The 19394-nt window shown below is 43.6% G+C and overlaps 1 protein-coding gene across 3 annotated transcripts in view; it reads right to left on the bottom strand.

Moving 5' to 3' along the window:
* The window catches only part of mmut (methylmalonyl CoA mutase), an 89990-nt gene that overhangs the window by 69308 nt on the left and 1288 nt on the right, over nt 1–19394 (bottom strand). For all 3 annotated transcript variants that reach the window (XM_084314966.1, XM_084314968.1, XM_084314967.1), the window contains exons 3-6: nt 18051–18418; nt 12413–12570; nt 3939–4110; nt 448–696 (exon numbers count right to left, since the gene is read on the bottom strand). In XM_084314966.1, coding sequence (XP_084171092.1) covers nt 448–696; nt 3939–4110; nt 12413–12570; nt 18051–18418 — 947 coding nt within the window. The remainder of the gene's footprint in view (nt 1–447; nt 697–3938; nt 4111–12412; nt 12571–18050; nt 18419–19394) is intronic.

The raw sequence follows: 19394 nt of genomic DNA, 5'->3' as shown, positions 1-19394 counted from the left end.
TGGCCCTCAACCGTTGGATCCGAAACACGGACATGTCCGTGGTTGTCCGTGGTTGGCCGGGAATGTGTTAACACTAGATGATGCAAAAAGGTAATTTTACATCGACAATGTGGAAAGAGCGATTTCAAATATTTGTTGATAAAACAGAAAATCCAAAATCAGTCAATGCAATTGTTGGGGAAAGTCCTATGGCCAGCTTTTTATGACAATAGAGACGGTTTATATTACCTTTAGTAGGAATAGGAATTAATAGCAATTGGCACAAAATCAGTAAAGATACCCTGTACCATAAATGGGCTGTCCAGAACAAATGGGGCCGTGTGAATGAAGAATTAACAGGGTTTGTCGTAACTGTCTGCAAAACACACATGTACAATAACTCAAAATGTTCCCCGATATCATGATCTTAAAAACACAAACTGTCACCCCTTGCCCTCCCAGACAGACCTTCAGGGCTGTGTTGTAGACGTCATCGGTGAGGGCCTCCATCATGTGTGAACCCCCCCAGGGGTCAGCCACCTTGGGGATGCCTGACTCCTCCTGGATGATGATCTGGGTGTTCCTGGCAATGCGGGCGCTCTTCACCGTGGGCAGACCCAGCGCCTCATCAAATGAGTTGGTGTGGAGGGACTGGGTCCCCCCGAACACAGCCGCCATGGCCTCGATCACCGTGCGCACCACGTTGTTGTAGGGGTCCTGAGAAGGATCATATGGGAGGTTGTTTATTTCCAAATGTTTGCAGAATCCATGCTATTCTTCATACTGGATACCTGCTGCTAGCCTAGTTAGCCACAATTCTTCATACTGGATACCTGCAGCTAGCCTAGTTAGCCACAAACCAAATGCAAAGTCCATGGGGCCACACTCTAGTCTGTACGAGCAATGAAATAAATGCTGAAACCTACTTTGGGTGCACTGTGGAGCAGGTTTCAGCATGTATTCCAGAGCTTGTAGAGACTGGAGTGTGGCCCTGTTGATTTTGCATTTAGAGCACTGTCACTCTACCGATCAACAACATCACTAGCCGTGTTTCCATTAAAGGTGCAGTATGTAGTTTAGTGAGAGTCAGAGAAGGGAATAATTTCTAAGGTATATTTTCATAACTGAATAAACAAACTGTCCTCAGAGGAAAATTGGATCCCTGGATCACTGTTTGAAGCTAGAAAGCTACCTGAGAAGTCACTGTTTTCCTGCTGCCATTTACAAAGGCAGGGCCCGCAATTTTGTTAACAAACATAATCAAGGTTTGGTTCACAGTGCCCAAAACTAAAAAACTAAAAAACTAAAAAAGTGTATTTATGATCAAATAATTCTAAGAATTAGAGTAAATGTATTTTGCAGGCTCTGCAAACAAACCTCCCCTCCTCCGACACTGCATAGTGCACCTTTAAATTGTCAAGCGAATTTTAAGCAAACTTTTGAAATGTTGCAGAAATGCGACAGAGGTCAGGTTCCATCAGTTGGGTTGAAGCAAATACATTTTCTACCTAAACACGGAAAAATAAAACATCTAATGAAAAAACAAAGCTTGGCTGTGTAGAATTGACCACTATTGGACAGCTTTTTTCATATCAGCTCATATAAGTCCATGTTTCTTGCTTTCCAAAGCACCGCTGCCTCACAGCCCGAGGTCCTGGGTTCAATACAAAGGGAGGCCTTTCTGTGTGTGGAGTTTGCATGTTCTCCCGTGTTTGCGTGGGTTTCCTCCAGGGACTGCGGTTTCCTCCCACACCAAAAGACATGCATGTCAGGCAGAGACTAACTAGCTCATTAGTACATAACTCTAGTACATTCACATTGATGTGGAAACTGAAAGTGTTGATTGATGTGCATTGTGCCTGGGTAATAAAAAAAAAATTGAAGACAGTATGTTACATCCCTCTGGTTAATATGGCTGCATCATTTCAGAAACTATACCCAGTTAAAAACCTTTGTGCAATGGAATGGGACCAAACAGCTATACGTCATTATTCATTAGATTAGATACATGCGTTTCCAAACAGCTGACCGGTAATGGAAGACTTTATGCTATACGTCATTATTCATTAGCTACATGCATTTCCAAACAGCTGACCGGTCATGGAAGACGTTATGCTATACGTCATTATTCATTAGATTAGATACATGCGGGGCGGCTAAGTGGCGCAGTGGGCAAGGCGCTCGCCACTAACGCAGGAGATGCTGGGTTCATACTAACACAATTAGCAGTGTTAGGGGTGGGAAAGCTGGTGGGTGGGGATCGGACGTTGTGGACAGCGACTCCTACAGGTCGGTTGGTGCGCCTGTACAGCAGAATCAGGAAGTAACGGGGGCAGCGTGACTGAGCCTCCCACGCGTTACTCCTCGCCACTGAGAGATCGCGCTCTACAGGTGAAAAGATGCGACAGCTGCCTCCTCGTGTACCGGAGGGGACACGTGATGCAAGGCTTGGTCCTCACTGCAGCCGACCAGTGGGAGGCATAGTCTAGCAACGTTCGAGACAGGGGAGGGGAGAATTGAAGGGAGAATTGGCGAGGCGAAATTGGGATGGGAGAAAAATTGAAAAATAAGGATCAAAAAGTGGATCAAAAAAAGATTAGATACATGCATTTCCAAACAGCTGACCTGTCATGGAAGACTTTATGCTATACGTCATTATTCATTAAATACATGCGTTTCCATCGGCTATTTACAGCATAAACTGTTTAATGAAATGTCCAAAAACCACCTCAAGAGAGTGTAAAAACCTTTGTGCGCAATTGAGGACGTTTTATAGAATATTGCCATTTCCGCTAAGCTTGTGTATTATGTACGTGTATACATAATGGGAACACGGCTACTGGTAAGTAGCAAATAGGGCTAGGGTTCCTAAATTCCGGACTTAACATTTAAAGTGTATACCTCTATAGTCTATACCCACCCCAGCCTGCTACCACCACAAAGGAACCTAACACCAACCTTTAAAGTTTGTGTATCTTTATACCCACCCCCGCCTGTGGGGAACCCTGCACTGTCTAGTAACCTCTCTGCATGAATCATATAATATCACACTCCAAAACAAAGTCAGCTTAGATAAAGGCTTATCATTGGGGGAGGATAAATGTTCATTGCCTTCAAATGACCTGACGTAACCTATAAATGCACCATGAATAAAATGTGAGATTTAAAGTAACCCTTTATCTAACCCCTGTCTAAATTGCATCAATAATCAAAGGTTGCTAGAAGGTATTGTGTGTGGCGAGAAGTAACCCAAAAAAAAGAATTGTAGCAACGGGGATTTCAGAATATTACTGATGTGAAAGGTCTTCCAGCTATCCCAAGAGACATTTGGGCTCAAGAGAAGCTGTAAAAAAAGATGTATTAACACATGTAAAACAAAACAAAACCAGGAGAATACCTTGTGGTATATATAGGTGCGGTGAATGTGTGTGAAGATGAGAGTGTGGTATTTATACAGGAGAGTAGACAAAACTAAGTGGTACCTTGACGAACAGTTATTGATATGATATGCAGACTATGAGAAGGCTATGTGGACTAAAGGCTACGTGGATGTAAGTGTGTGTGTGTGTGTGTGTGTGTGTGTGTGTGTGTGTGTGTGTGTGTGTGTGTGTGTGTGTGTGTGTGTGTGTGTGTGTGTGTGTGTGTGTGTGTGTGTGTGTGTGTGTGTGTGTGTGTGTGTGTGTGTGTGTGTGTGTGTGTGTGTGTGTGTGTGTGTGTGTGTGTGTTATGTGAAATATGTGAAGGCTACATGGATGTAAGTTTATGTTTGTGTGTGCACGTGCGATAGAAAGAGAGACAAGAAAGAGAGAGGGAGATATGAGTGAAGACTATTGGTATGCGATATCTGCTGCCACGCATCTTGTCCACCAGCTGTGCATGTGTGTGTTAGAAAGAGAGAGAGAGAGAGGTTATCGAAAAAAGCACGTCTGATGGTGATTCTTTCTGGTTCAGCCAGGTACCTGTTCAGTGAGAGACCAGCCTGACGTCTGGCAGTGCGTACGGAGGAGCAGGGACTTGGTGTTCTTGGGCTGGAAGTTCTCTTTGATGAGTGTGGCCCACAGCTTCCTGCCCGCCCTCAGCTTGGCGATCTCCATGTAGAAATTCATCCCGATGCCCCAGAAGAATGACAACCTGTTGTGACAACATACAAACCTTCATTTCTGGAGGATATACACATATGCAAACATACATATTTACATGATATCCAGAAGGACTTGCTTAGATGTTCAGAAAATCAGATGTCCAGATAATCCTGTTGATGCTCATCCTACTGTACGGTAATGGAAAGTGTCATACAGTATCACAATTAAACTGTAATTTTCAACAATTGATCACAGTGTCAAGTAATTTCTGAGATGCAGTGTGACTAACAAACGCACGGACGGACATATGGACGGAGACTAATCCATAATCCCCCGCCCCCCACAATCAATGCAAAGCTATAAAGCTACGATGGAAGGTGCCCTTATTCAATTCACAGTGCAGACACACTTTGAAGTTCTGTAAAATAATGCATCTTACAGTATCTGAGATGTCATGATATAAAGAAAGGTCAACCAACCTCATCTAAGCTCCGTCCTTACCTAACCCAGTATTGATTAAAGCAGTAGAGCACAAAGGCAATAGCTTTAGACTGTGGGGCATTATGCTTGACAGCTTTCTTCTAGTAGAAAACGAATTATTTAAATTTGGATAATGGGATACATTTATAGCTGCTGATACTTGACTGTGTCCAGAATGATTCGTTTTTTAATGAAGATTACATCTTATCATACACACTAGTACTCTGAAAGCTATTAAAAATTACTAGTCGTCCTGACTCCTGAATACTGATCACAGTACATTGAGGTCCTGAATGCTGATCACAGTACATTGAGATCCTGAATGCTGATCACAGTACATTGAGATCCTGAATGCTGATCACAGTACATTGAGGTCCTGAATGCTGATCACAGTACATTGAGGTCCTGAATGCTGATCACAGTACATTGAGGTCCTGAATGCTGATCACAGTACATTGAGGTCCTGAATGCTGATCACAGTACATTGAGGTCCTGTCGAGGCCCCCCTCCCCCGGGGCACACAAACGATTTGAACTTGTTTTCCCAATAGGTTTGACGAGAGGAGCCTCTCCACTCACCCATCAACACCCCCCACGCCCACCACCAGCCCACTACCCCTGGAGACAGCAGCATGTCCCCCTCACCCACCACCAGCCCACTACCCCTGGAGACAGCAGCATGTCCCCCTCACCCACCACCAGCCCACTACCCCTGGAGACAGCAGCATGTCCCCCTCACCCACCACCAGCCCACTACCCCTGGAGACAGCAGCATGTCCTCCTCACCCACCACCAGCCCACTACCCCTGGAGACAGCAGCATGTCCCCCTCACCCACCACCAGCCCACTACCCCTGGAGACAGCAGCATGTCCCCCTCACCCACCACCAGCCCACTACCCCTGGAGACAGCAGCATGTCCCCCTCACCCACCACCAGCCCACTACCCCTGGAGACAGCAGCATGTCCCCCTCACCCACCACCAGCCCACTACCCCTGGAGACAGCAGCATGTCCCCCTCACCCACCACCAGCCCACTACCCCTGGAGACAGCAGCATGTCCCCCTCACCCACCACCAGCCCACTACCCCTGGAGACAGCAGCATGTCCCCCTCACCCACCACCAGCCCACTACCCCTGGAGACAGCAGCATGTCCCCCTCACCCACCACCAGCCCACTACCCCTGGAGACAGCAGCATGTCCCCCTCACCCACCACCAGCCCACTACCCCTGGAGACAGCAGCATGTCCCCCTCACCCACCACCAGCCCACTACCCCTGGAGACAGCAGCATGTCCCCCTCACCCACCCTTGACCATCACTACTAGCCATGTGTGGAGGGAGCTCTCCAAGATCAGTGTAACCAAGGCCAGAGGTCCAAACAACACCAACCCCAGGGTACTCAAGGCATGCGCCAGGCAGCTGGCAGCACTGTTTCAGCACCTCTTCAACCTCTCCCCGGGGCTGGAGAGGGTGCCCCAGCTCTGGAGGACCTCCTGCATTGTCCCTGTGCCCAAGAAGAAGCACCCTCAATGATTGCAGGCCAGTCGCTCTGATGTCACACGTCAGTCATGAAGACCTTTGAGAGGCTGGTCCTGCAACACCTCAAGCGTGACTCCTTCGACCCCCTGCAGTTTGCATAGCAGGAAGACATTGGGGTGGAGGACACCATCTTCGCCATGCTCCACAGAGCCTACACACACCTGGAGAGACTGTGAAGCTCAGTGAGAATTTTAGGGCTGACCTTCGAAGCTTTTTTTGGCAATCGAAGCTTCGGGGCCAAGCTTCGATTTTAATTCGAAGCTTCGGGGAAAATAATTTTAAAAAATAATTATTTTTTTTATCTTATGTTGTGGGACTTGTACAGCACTTTGGTAAACGTTGTTGTTTTTAAATGTGCTCTATAAATAAAGTGGATTGGATTAATGAATTAAGTAGTCCCTTTCGTGACTGTGACGCAGCCAACAAGGTTTCACTCGGCTGTGTGATTTAATTCAAGGTGGATCGCTGTTGTCGTTTGAACAACTTCAGATTTCATGGGAACTACCAATCCCCCAAATCAAGAATGTTTAAGATGAATGAAGTAAGATTTTGATTATTTGAAATATGGCCTGTGTAGACAGAATTATGTCAGTCTACAAGGTCCGGATTCTACATGGTCCGGCAATGTAGACCTTGTAGACTCCACTACAGACCAATTATCAGTGAATGTTCATGCATTTTTAAGAAGGGCTAGTTCCACAAAAAAACAAAGAACTCACCAAAACATCTCAGTAGCACCTTATGTAAGGGCGCGTTCACACCTACTCTGTTTGGTCCACTTTAAGGCTATGGTTAGACTAGTGTATTCCTGGCGTTTTTTTATACGTTTTTGACGACGTTTCATGTCCTATCTACACAGAAATGCGTTTTTTGGCGTTTTTTTGTGGATACGGCTGAAACGCAAAATTGTGTTTGCGTTTGGAGATACGCAAAAAAAACGCTTCGACAACAGCGTGTAGTCAGCACGGAGCAGTTGTTGCGAAAACGCCCATGCGCAGTAGATACCATCTGCGTGCCCTTCCTGTGTACAGTGTGTGTGTTTGGGACAGAGCTCCGTGTCCCAAATAGCTTCAGCTACCATGTGTTGTCAAGTTATTGTTATAAGGACCCCAGTCCAAGCTACAACAGTCTGCATTCCCTTAACAATTGTTTGTATTGAGCCGTATTGTATTGTACCCATATGCAATATGTTAAATAAAGTTTACATCCATTCATTCTGCTAGCATTACGGATTGCATGAGCAGCTGGCTAACGTGAGCTATCAGGATTCAGACCCTGTTAGCTCAGAGTTCCTCTTTCAACTTAAGAAGCATTAAACAAAATGGCCCAGTCATCTATTCACCTTTGTTTAATACACACAGCGTTGTCTCTAATGTTATCTAACTACTGATAGCTCGCGATATCATCAGTTTTGATGCTGGCTAAGTAGCGTGAGCTAACGTTAGCTTCTAGCCACAATGCTATATTGTTATAATGGCATACTCCATTGACGTTAGCATGCAGCTAACAATGCTACAATGCTACCGATCGTTTTTTAGCCTAAACTATCCGCTCTTGGTGGTCACTTGTGTTGATGTTAGTTTTGTTTCATCAACAAATGACAGGCAGAACACACAGTGAATGTATCCGTTTTGTTTATTGCACTTTTATTAGGCTTTGCTGAAAAATTATTGCTGCATTGAGTAAAGCAAGATGGTGGCGCGGCATAGGCGCCTGCCTTATTGACATTTTCTTTTGCTGGAGCTTCCACCAGGAAGTGTATTGGCACATTCGTTCTGATTGGTTGAAATTGCCTTCATGTTTGCCACCTACTGCCACCTACTGCTTTGGCAGTGTACTACATCAGTGTGCTTGGCTGACAAAAATGAAAAAAAAACGAAAGTGTGACTCGAGGCGCATGACGTCGCGGCGATACGCGGCGATACGTATAAGAAAACAATACGAAGATGATACGAAAGGTGTAACCTCAGCCTAAGTGGACCATGGTCCCTTTAAGGGCGCGTTCACACCTACTCTGTTTGGTCCACTTTAAGTGGACCATGGTCCCTTTAAGGGCGCGTTCACACCTACTCTGTTTGGTCCACTTTAAGTGGACCATGGTCCCTTTAAGTGGACCATGGTCCCTTTAGATCGATAGTCCGTTTGGTTTGTACAGGTGTGAACGCAAACCGAACTATAATGAGGACCAAACAACCGAACCATGGTCCTCTTGAAAAGTTGGGACTCGGTTCGTTTCAATCGAACTATAGTACCTAATCCAGGAAGCAAAGTAGCGTACTCCTCTCTAGACTGGCGCCGCACGCGGACAGTCTCTCTCTTCCTCCCTCTCTCTCTCTCCTCTCTAGACGCAGTCTCTCTCTTCCTCTCTCTCTATAGACTCGCGCCGCGCGCACCCCCCAACTTTCTCCTGCATGAGGAGGACATTCGCGGACATTCTCTCAGATAAAGAAAAAAAAAGCTTACATACTTTTTGGGTAATTTCATAATAGCAGCGTGGACCAGCTCTGTAACAACAACGCATCTCTCTCTCTCTCTCTCTCTCTCTCTCTCTCTCTCTCTCTCTCTCTCTCTCTCTCTCTCTCTCTCTCATTACGCTGCCGGCAACTGATTACGTTTGTGAGTGCTATAGTCCAATAGATGCGACAGCATGTCCTTTGTTTACAAATTAGATCCGCACCAAACAGGGTAGTGTGAACGCAGACCAAAAGCAAACAATGTATCATTTTCACATTTGGTCCACCAGAAAGTCCGGACTATCCAGACTATCCCCGGACTTTCAGGTGTGAACACGCCCTAAATGTTCTATTTCATATATGGAGATTCATATTTATTTATGTATTGCATGCATTTCTACATTTTAGAATCATGTTCTTTGACTTCTCCAGCGCCTTCAACACCATCCAGCCCTCACAGCTAGCGGATAAGCTCACAGTGATGCGGCTGGAGCATGGCCTGGTGGCCTGGATCACTGACTACCTCACCAACAGACCACAGTACATCAGACTGCAGGCCAGTCAGTCAGATGTGCTGGTGAGCAACACCGGCGCCCCCAAAGGAACTGTGCTGTCACCCTTCCTGTTCACCCTCTACCAATGTTCCCCCTAAGGTGCGCCCGTGCGCGCGCGCGCACATGGCAAAACGCTCCCGCACACATCTGAGATCTGTCGCGCACAGAAGCGTTTGTGTAAAATATGCATGTAGTTAAATTGACTGGCGCGTTGCACGGAATACTACGGTAACCTGTTGCGTGTGACGTCACCAAGAGAAGCCTCGCTTTCAGTGCTTTGTGGGCGTCGCTACTGCGCGCTCACACAGACACACACAACAGATGAGGAAGTGGACAGATCCGACCAGCATCGCTGGCTCCTCCAATGCCAACGCGAAAATGTACATTACAGATTAACTCCAGAGAAAATTCCCAAGTTATCGTCCCGGTCGAGACTAATTGGAAGCGGAGTGCAACGCGTGCAAAGCTTGACCATATGTTTCTGTGTCTAATAAAAGTGGTGGCGATCTCAAAGCTCACATGGACACAGAAAAACATTACAAACAAAGCAGTGCAAGGCGAGAGTTTGATGGCAAAGTTGACCGAATTGATTGAAGTATGCAGCTATACAGAAAGAGAAAGAAAATAATTGAAAACTATTTTGATGCCTCAAAATGATGTTTTGGTTTGATAAGATGCTTGTTATGATACAATCATTCTAAGGATTATGTGTGTAATAAATTAGTTTAGTACACTAATTGCAACAAATCTGAAACTGCATAGTGCACTTTTAAATTAGTATCTTTGTGAGGTTACTGTTTTATAATTTACATTACATTGAAAAGATACAAAGATATATTTTTTAAGCTGGATTTTCTAATACAGAAGAAGTATTATTTAGAACATTACTTCATATTTTTCTTGTTGTTTATTTTGTCCAGTAAGACTTGAAAATATATATTATTTTGTCATAGGTTGATTTAGTTATTTTCTTGAGATTTGTCAGATAGATTACTTTAGGCATAATACAGCATGTTGAGTAACTTTGGTTATAGAGAGATATTATTTTGTTATATAAAATAATATAAACAATAATTGTATATCCATACAGAGGAGGCATACTTTAAATATATTATAATGATAAGGCATCTTTGAGTAAACTTTGATTAAGTATCTTGAGGCTGAAGGCAGAGTGTCCTCTTAAAAAAAATATCACAATATGGTCACCCTTGAAGTCGCATTATAATTCACTTAATAAAATAATGACGAGTCAGCCTCCTAAAAAGACAAAAGTTAGTGACGCGACTCACACCGCCGCCGCCAAAGTAAGGACTTTGCTCTGTATCGTCAATCAATGGTCAAATAAATATTTGATTAAGGAATATAATATGCCTTTTTGTATTATTTCTCGGTGTATCAGCAAAATGTATATATTTTTATGTTAGACATTGAGGGAAATTAAGATTCTCAGATTTTTTACAAACCGCCGCTTATCAACTAACCGGTTAATCGGCAGGTGACGTATGTTGCTCAGTAGTTGCTGATGTCTGCTCAGGAGGTTTGAGTGTTTGCTCAGACCGAAAAAAAATTTGAGGGAACATTGCCCTCTACACCTCCAACTTCTGCCATAACTTGAGTAGGAGCTCTCAGATGACTCCTCCATTGTAAGTTATATCACAGACGACAAGGAGGGCGAGTACAGAGCCCTGGTAGAGCTTTGTAGGGTGGAGCGACAACAACCACCTCCAACTTAAACATCAGCAAGACCAAGGAACTGGTGGACTACCGGAGAAGCAAGAAGAGCCCCCGCTAACTCCCTTCACCATCCGAGGGGATGAGGTGGAGATGGTAGAGACATACAAGTTCCTTGAAGTACACCTGAAAAACAAATTAGACAGGTCGGACAACACAGAGGCCCTCTACAGGAAGGGACAGAGCAGGCTGTTCTTCCTGAGGAGACTCAAGTCCTTCAATGTGTGCAATAGACTGCTGCAGTCGTTTTACCAGTCTGTAGTGGCCAGCAACCTCTTCTTTGCTGTGATATGCTGGGGGGGCTACATCAACTCAAGGGACGCCAACAAACTAAACGAGCTGGTGAGGAAGGCTAGCTCCGTGGTGGGAGTCGAGCTGGTCAAACTAAAGGTGGTGACAGAGAGGAGGATGAGAAGGAAGCTGGCCGCTATCCTGGAGAACCCCTCCCACCTCCTATGAGGAGCTAGCCAAGATGAGGAGCACGTTCAGCCAGACTCAACCCCCCCCCCCCCCCCCGCACTCCACTAACCGCCCGGACCAGACCTTTGTGCCAGAGCCCATCAAGCTCAATAACCAAGGGCATGGACTCGGGAATCAAACCGGGAACCTCCGGATTACCAGACGACTGCTCTACCTCCTGAGCCACTGTCGCCCCAATCATGCCAATTAGGGTACCTTGTGTATACTGCACCTTGTGTATACTGTTTACATTTACTCTTAGTATATATATTCAGATTCAAATTCTTTATTGCCTATATTTATTGTAACGTATAATAATATTCTAATATAGAGCATACAGACCCTCATCCTCTCATATTTTAATATATTTCAATTCAGATCTAACTTTATTGCTTATATTTATGTATTTCTACTACTACCCTGCCCATACCTGTACCTACCTACCCTCCCTCATGCTGCTATGATGCCAGAATTTCCGCAAGGACATCAATAAAGGAATATCTTACCTTATCTTACATGAAGGTCCTGAATACTGAATACATCAAGGTCCCAAATACTGAATACATGAAGGACCTGAATACTGAATACATGAAGGTCCCAAATATTGAATACATCAAGGTCCTGAATACTGAATACATCAAGGTCCTGAATACTGAATACATCAAGGTCCTGAATACTAAATACATCAAGGTCCTGAATACTGCGCCTTTCTTTTGTGAAAGTTGGTTGCAGTGTCACCAGTGGGAAAGTTAATTTTGAGCCCTGTTTTCTGTTTTGGATGGATGGATGGATGGATGGATGGATGGATGGATGGATGGAATGGATGGATGGAATGGATGGATGGATGGATGGATGGATGGATGGATGGATGGATGGATGGATGGATGGATGGATGGATGGATGGATAATGAAGCCTATGTGAAAAACATTGAACTCAGTAAGGCTGTACAACCAGTATGAAACTGTGCAGACCCACAGCGCTACCTGTGCATGCGTCCGACAAAACGTCCCTGCCAGATTGTCCATGAGTGAGTGAATTTGTGCCGTGGGAAAAGAGGTATCTGGTTAAATAGGCAAGAGGTGTAACACAATGTTATGTTTCGTCTCCATGCTCCATACACTCTCATGATCATACCTAGGAGCAAACTCATCGATGGTTAGGCCTGCTTTCAGGCCTGTGCGGCAGTATTCCAGGCCATTGGCAATGGTGTAGGCCACTTCCAAGATGGCGTCCGCTCCAGCCTCCTGAAGATGATAGCCACTGATAGAGATGGAGTTGAACTTGGGCATGTTCTGTGAAAAGGAGCAGTCAACAAAATAATTACTCAATCAATCACTGTGTTGCCATCAGCCCACAAGCCTCAACCAGTGGCTAGGTTGTCTGCAACTGTCCATAAATCATGTGTTCAGACCATATTATTGGTCAGTGGTTCAGACTAGGGCCTCCCCCCTCCTGGTTCATTAGTTGACAATCGGTTGTAGTTGACTAGCCCAATGGGGCAGCTTACTGGCTACAAAGCTACAAAACTGCCCAGCGTGACCAGCTACACTGAAGCCGAGTCGCCCTCGAAGTGTTGCTTGAGCACCGCGGTTATTAATCAGTATGATTGTTGTGAGATTTTATTAAAAAAAAATTATTTAACCTTTATTTAACCAGAAAAGTCTCAGAGATTAAAAATCTCTTTTATAAGAGTGTCCTGGCCAAGATAGGCAGCAACACAGTTACAATTTCAAGTTTACAGACAAAAACTATAAAAAAAACATATAGCAATTAAAACTAAAAACAAGGATTGATTGATTGATTGATTGATTGATTGATTGAAAACTTTATTAACAGATTGCAGAATGGGTACAATACTACGGAAGCCCTAAGAGGCCGTACATTCATAAATTTTATTTACTCCGTTTTCTCGTGATAACAAGTTAATTTAATTCGTTTTCTCGTGATAGCGGGATAATTTTCTAGAGATCTCGAGAAAACGAAACGATAGTCTAGTATATATTAGATCACTGCAGGAAACATCATTCAGTGTCGCAATGTCAGAGGAGCAGGTAGCCCCTTTCGTGAAAGGGGCTAAAGGAGCAGGAGGCTATTGATCACCGTGTCACATATTTCTTCAATCAAGGCCTGACACAGGCTGAAATAGCTTGCTGTTACAGATAATATATATATATATACACATTAGTGTGCGTCATCTAAGAAGACGGTTAGCAAAGGCTTCAGCTTTACAGGTGGCACAATTAAAGTGAGCTCTCAAAGAGCACCTGGCTACGGGAGGCTGCAACTCGAAACTGGCCCCCGTATGTCCAAACCCCTCCCAAATGTACAGTTTCCTCCCCATCGTATGTATATTTTCTGTTAGGATCTCTGTTTAACAGTACTGTATATTTGCATATCTTGTATGTCACAAATGTAACAGTACTGTGTATACCTGTATGTAATGTACCCCCCTGAAATAAATTAATCCGTTATCACGAGAAAACAAATTAAATTATCCCGTTATCACGAGAAAACGGACTTCGTTATGTCGAGATAACGAAATAATAAGTCGTTATCACGAGAAAACTGACTTTGTTTTCTCGTGATAGCGAGAAAGTTATCCCGTTATCACGAGAAAACAAATTTAATTAACTCGTTATCACGGGAAATAAAATGTATGAATGTACAGCCTCTTAGGGCTTCTGTACAATACAGTACGGCTTAAGGGGATGCAGACCAGAGAAAGACTTTCATCTTGTTTACATCAGGGTCCCCCATTTTCAATTTATAATGACATTAATGACATACGCACCTGACCACAGATATATATATCTTGACATTTCTGACATACATGACATACAGGTATACAGTACTGTTACATTTGTGACATACAAGATATGCAAATATACAGTACTGTTATCCTATATATATATATATATATATATATATATATATATACATATACATACATACGAGGGGGAGGAAACTGTACATTAGGAGGGGGTGGGTGGGTTGGTGGGAGGGGGGTTTGTACATTTACGGGGGCCATACATACAGATATATATCATGACATTTATGACAATACATGACATACAGGCATACAGTACTGTTACATTTGTGACATACAAGATATGCAAATATACAGTACTGTTAAACAGAGATCCTAACAGATAAGGGGAGGAAACTGTACATTAGGAGGGGGTGGGTGGGTGGGAGGGGGGGTTTGGACATTTACGGGGGCCAGTTTCGAATTGCAGCCTCCCGTAGGTGCTCTTTGAGAGCGGTTTTGAAGGTGGGTAGAGATTCACATTTTTTTACGGCTGTGGGTAGGGCATTCCACATTGATGTGGCATAATTGCAAAACGTGTTTAGACCCTTGTTTGTGCCGAATCTGGGTTGAACATGATTTGTGGTCATCTGGTGTTGTGGTCGTGGTATTCACTGACCTTTGGGAAGTATTTCGACATGTACATGGGTACCTTAGTGGTATAGTGCAGTGTTTCTCAACTGGTGGGTCGTGACCCAAAAGTGGGTCGCGGGGCCATTTTGAGTGGGTTGCGATGTGTGTGTAAAAAATAATAATAATAATAAAAAAATAAGATTTATTTATTTTTATTTTTTGCACTACCTATCTTTGTGAAAGTGGCTTCTCAGCTCTGGTCCAGCTGAAGACAATGCAGAGGAACAGATTGGACATTGAGCATAACCTCAGAGTTGCTTTGTCTACCATCACCCCAGACTTTGAGACTCTTGTTAGGAGCAAACAACATCCCCAGTTATCCCATTAGTTCCCTGGGATGTTAAGCTAAGAAGTCTGCTAAGAAGGATAATTATTTATTATTATTATTATTATTATTATTATTATTATTATTATTATTATTATTATTATTATTATTATTTTATTTCATTGTGTTTTTAGCCCTAGGTGCACTTTTGTTGCAACCCCAGTTGTCCCATTAGTTCCCCCAAACTTACTGTAGGTCTGTTATGTTAAGCTAAGAAGTCTGACAAGAAGCATAATTATTTATTATTATTATTATTATTATTATTATTATTATTATTATTATTATTATTATTATTATTATTTTATTTCATTGGGTTTTTAGCCCTAGTTGCACTTTTGTTGCAACCCCAGTTATCCAATTAGTTCCCCCAAACTTAGGTCTGTTATGTTAAGCTAAGAAATCTGCTAAGAAGCATATTATTTATTATTATAATTTTATTTCATTGGGTTTTTAGCCCTAGTTGCACTTTTGTTGCACTTTTTTGTGTTTATTTCATGTTTTTAACAGTGCATGGAAGATTGTGTATTACTGCAAAAAAAAATTAAAAATAAAATCATAGTGGTTACAAAATTTGCGACTTAATGACTAAGGAAAATGTTGGGCCCCGAGGCTAGACCAGTTGAGAACCACTGGTGTAGTGTATCTTGTAGACCAGGCCTATTGCAAGTTGCTGTACTCTGTCGTCTACTCGAAGCCATCCTAGGTTGTCAAAATGGGCAGGGGTGAGGTGGGTTTTAGTAGTAAGGTCAAGCAGTAGTCTGACCAGTTTGTTTTGTGATGTTTGTAATCTTGTTTTTAGTGCTTTGGTACCATGAGGTGCAAGCATAGTCGTAGTACCCTTGAATGAGTGCTCCTGCCAGAGTCTTCAGGGTATTCTTGTTTACCAGAGAGGAGATCCGGTACAAGAATCTTGTTAGTTGGTTAACTTTTTTGATTACATTGGATGCCATTTTGTCACAGGAAAGATTTGCCTCTAGGATGGAACCCAGGTATGTAATTTCATCTTTCCTTGTGACAATATTGTCACCCACTGTAACTGAGAAGCCGTTGGTTTTGCTGAGTTTGTTATTTGATCCGAAGAGAATGGACTCTGTTTTACCCAGGTGTAATGATAGTTACATGATAGCCAGGTGCAGATTTTGCCTAGTTCCGAGCTGAGGGTTTTTTCAACCTGCAACTTGTTCTTGTCAGAGACCAGCAGGGCTGAGTCGTCCGCGAACAGGAACAAGTTGCAGTCACAAGCGGACGACATGTAATTTGCATTAATTAGGAACAGTAACGGTCCTAGTATGCTTCCTTGTTGAACACCACAGCTCACTGGGAGGGGGAGGAGATAGAGTACTGTTTACCTCTACCATCTGTTCTCTCCCCTCCAGGTAGGATTGCATCCAGCTCACTGATAAACTATCAAAACCAATTGCTTTTAGCTTGTCAATCGGCACAGGACAATTCACAGAACCATTCATAGTCATTCAAAATATCTGCAGCCAGATGTGCTGGATTCCATATCACTTAGAAGTGTTTTAAAAGCAACCAGTGAGACCAGCTCATGCAAATTCCGGTGGTTTTGTAGCTGATTCCAGATTATTAGTAGAAGAGAAATCCTACTAAACATTATGAGATTACAACAACCATATACTGTAATATTTGCCATAACATGATGAATTATGTTTAACATAAAAATCTAACCTGATATTTTTTCATTGTGATGAAATAATTTTACAGTGAAATAACGTTCTAACATGTGTTAACTGGAGCTCCAACCTGCAACCTGCTGGCTCAATGTTATATTTCAATTGAGTTTCAGTTTCTGAGTGAGTGATGTTTCTGTTTCTCTCTCAGCAGAAACATCACTTTCTGTGTTGTCAACGCCTCACTATCTTTTGAGGGTGAGAAAAAGTTGAGCTCATCTCAACTTCAATTTGAAGCTGCGCCCAATCGTCACGCCATGATCTGTTGTCCGTCACGCCATGATCTGTTGTCCGTCACGCCAGGATCTGTTGTCCGTCACACCCAACAAGGAGCACCGCATGAAGAGCGTGCATCTGTAGCTTCATGTAGCTGATTTCCATTGAAAATTAATGATTTCTTGTTGCTTTGTAGCTTGTAGGATGTTACGGATGAGAGAAATAGGATGGGATTCTCTATTTTCCTTCCATCTTCTATAATTTTTGTATAAGCTGGTTTGCAGTGGGCGAATCGTGAGGTTAGATGTGCATGTGTACACTGGGGGCCGGAACTAATGACCTCCATACGTAAGTTACCAGATGGATGTTGAAGCGGAAATGAAGTGGAACCCCATTTCTCCCATGAGACGAGCAGCTACTCATACTCTCCTACGCTCTAGTTCAACACTGTAAGATAGGTCATTTTCTCCCCTTGCTGAAAAGGTTATTTCTTGGCAAATGCTGGATATGGAAATGCAGGGGCAACAGTGCCACAGGAGGTAGAGCAGTCGTCTGGTAACCCGGAGGTTCCTGGTTTGATTCCCACTCCTCTCGGGCAGCGTGTCAAATTGTCCTTGAGCAAGACACTCAACCCCTAATTGCTCCAGATGAGCAGGTTGGCACCGTGCATGGCTGCCTCTGCCTGTCCGTGTGTGAATGTGTAAGTGAATGGGTAAAATATGAGGAACAAATTGTAAAGCGTGTTGGATAAAAGCGCTATATAAATTTACCATTTTATCATTTACCATTTACCATCTCACAACTTTAATACGCACAAGTATCAAAGCATACTTTCTGCATGATCGCATTAATTTGCAAAAGGACTATGATGTAGGCAACCTATAGATTTGGCAATTAAATTGACTTAATGAGAAACATACTATGATTAATAGATGACTAAGAATTTCCATGGTTGACGATGACATAGTCATAGTAACGCTCAGACAAATCCTGTCACGACACAAATTGGGAGTCAATAACTACCATACGAACCATTAGCGTTCTCTACCAACGTTGTTATAGAGCTGACAGTTTAAGAATGAATACCTAAGCGGTAAATACCTTTGAAGTATAGGCGAAGATGTCTGCGATGGCGTGCATGGAAGGTTCTGGAGGGAAGATGTAGGTATTGCGCACCATGAACTCCTTCAGGATGTCGTTCTGGATGGTGCCGGTCAGCTTGGCCTTGTCCACGCCCTGCTCCTCTCCGGTCACTATGAACATGGCCAGCACAGGGATGACGGCACCGTTCATCGTCATGGAAACGGACATCTTCTCCAGCGGGATGCTATCGAACAGCATCTTCATGTCCTCCACGGTGTCTATGGCGACTCCCGCCATTCCGACATCTCCATGGACACGGGGGTTGTCCGAGTCATAACCACGGTGAGTGGGGAGGTCAAAGGCCACCGAGAGACCCTGCTGTCCAGCTGAGAGAGGGAGTGAGAGGTGGGAGGGGGAGAAAATGGAGAAAATCAAAGATGAAAGCAGAACAACAAGGGCGCTTTGTTGCCATGTTACAATATAAGGTAAGAGTTTCTCAAATGTGCAACTTCAATTCTTGGCCAAGGGTTCAGCGGGCATCACAAAATACCTTGTTAATGAGGCTGCCTGATGCACATTTACCACTGATAATAAATAAATAGTTAAAATAAGAAAAGTAAGAAAGAAAATGCAGCCTCTTGCCATTAGTAAATACTAGCCATGATCAATATTGTAATTCAATCTTTTCTCCATTATGTTATTGTCCAGCCCTGTCCAGACCAACCAATCTCCCAGGCTAAATCTGTCACGCCTCCCCCTCCCCTCCACCCTCTAGTTGCCCTGCAGAGGGACTAATTAAAGGGGAATGCCACCCATTTCACAATTCACATTATGTTCTTCCTGTGCCCGAGGACAGTTCATTCAGTATTTATGAACATGCACCACTCTCTCTTCGCTTGAAATCAGAGAGAACCCTCCACTATGGTCACTATGGTGCTGGAGGATTCTCTCTCCAGATGTTACATCCCAGTGACATCACAGATTGGAGGGTTCTCTCTGATTTCTAGCTTTGGGAGAGAGTGGTGCGTGTTCACAAATACTTCCCTAGAGCACAGGAAGAACATTTGTGAATTCTCAAAATGGGTGGCAGTCCCCTTTACATCTGCCTTGATCTGAGTCTTATGTGTGATGCACAAGTGTGTGATGCTGTCTGAATATAGTATTATTTTCTCTCTGCATGTGTGATGCACAAGATCAAACAATACACAACATCACGATAACGGTTCTTTGATGTGGTTCTTCGCTGTACTACTTCTACTATTCCCTTTCATCATCTCCCCTGTGTTGGTAAAACACATTAGATCACACAACACAGATCACATCCCAGTCTGATCTTGGTGCAGTAGGACTAGTGTCTCCCCC

The sequence above is a fragment of the Notolepis coatsorum genome (genome assembly GCF_963971535.1).
Source record: "Notolepis coatsorum genome assembly, chromosome: 5".
Taxonomy (NCBI): Eukaryota; Metazoa; Chordata; class Actinopteri; order Aulopiformes; family Paralepididae; genus Notolepis; species Notolepis coatsorum.
The sequence above is the reverse complement of the archived record's forward strand: the minus strand, read 5'-3'. Positions and strand labels throughout refer to the sequence as shown.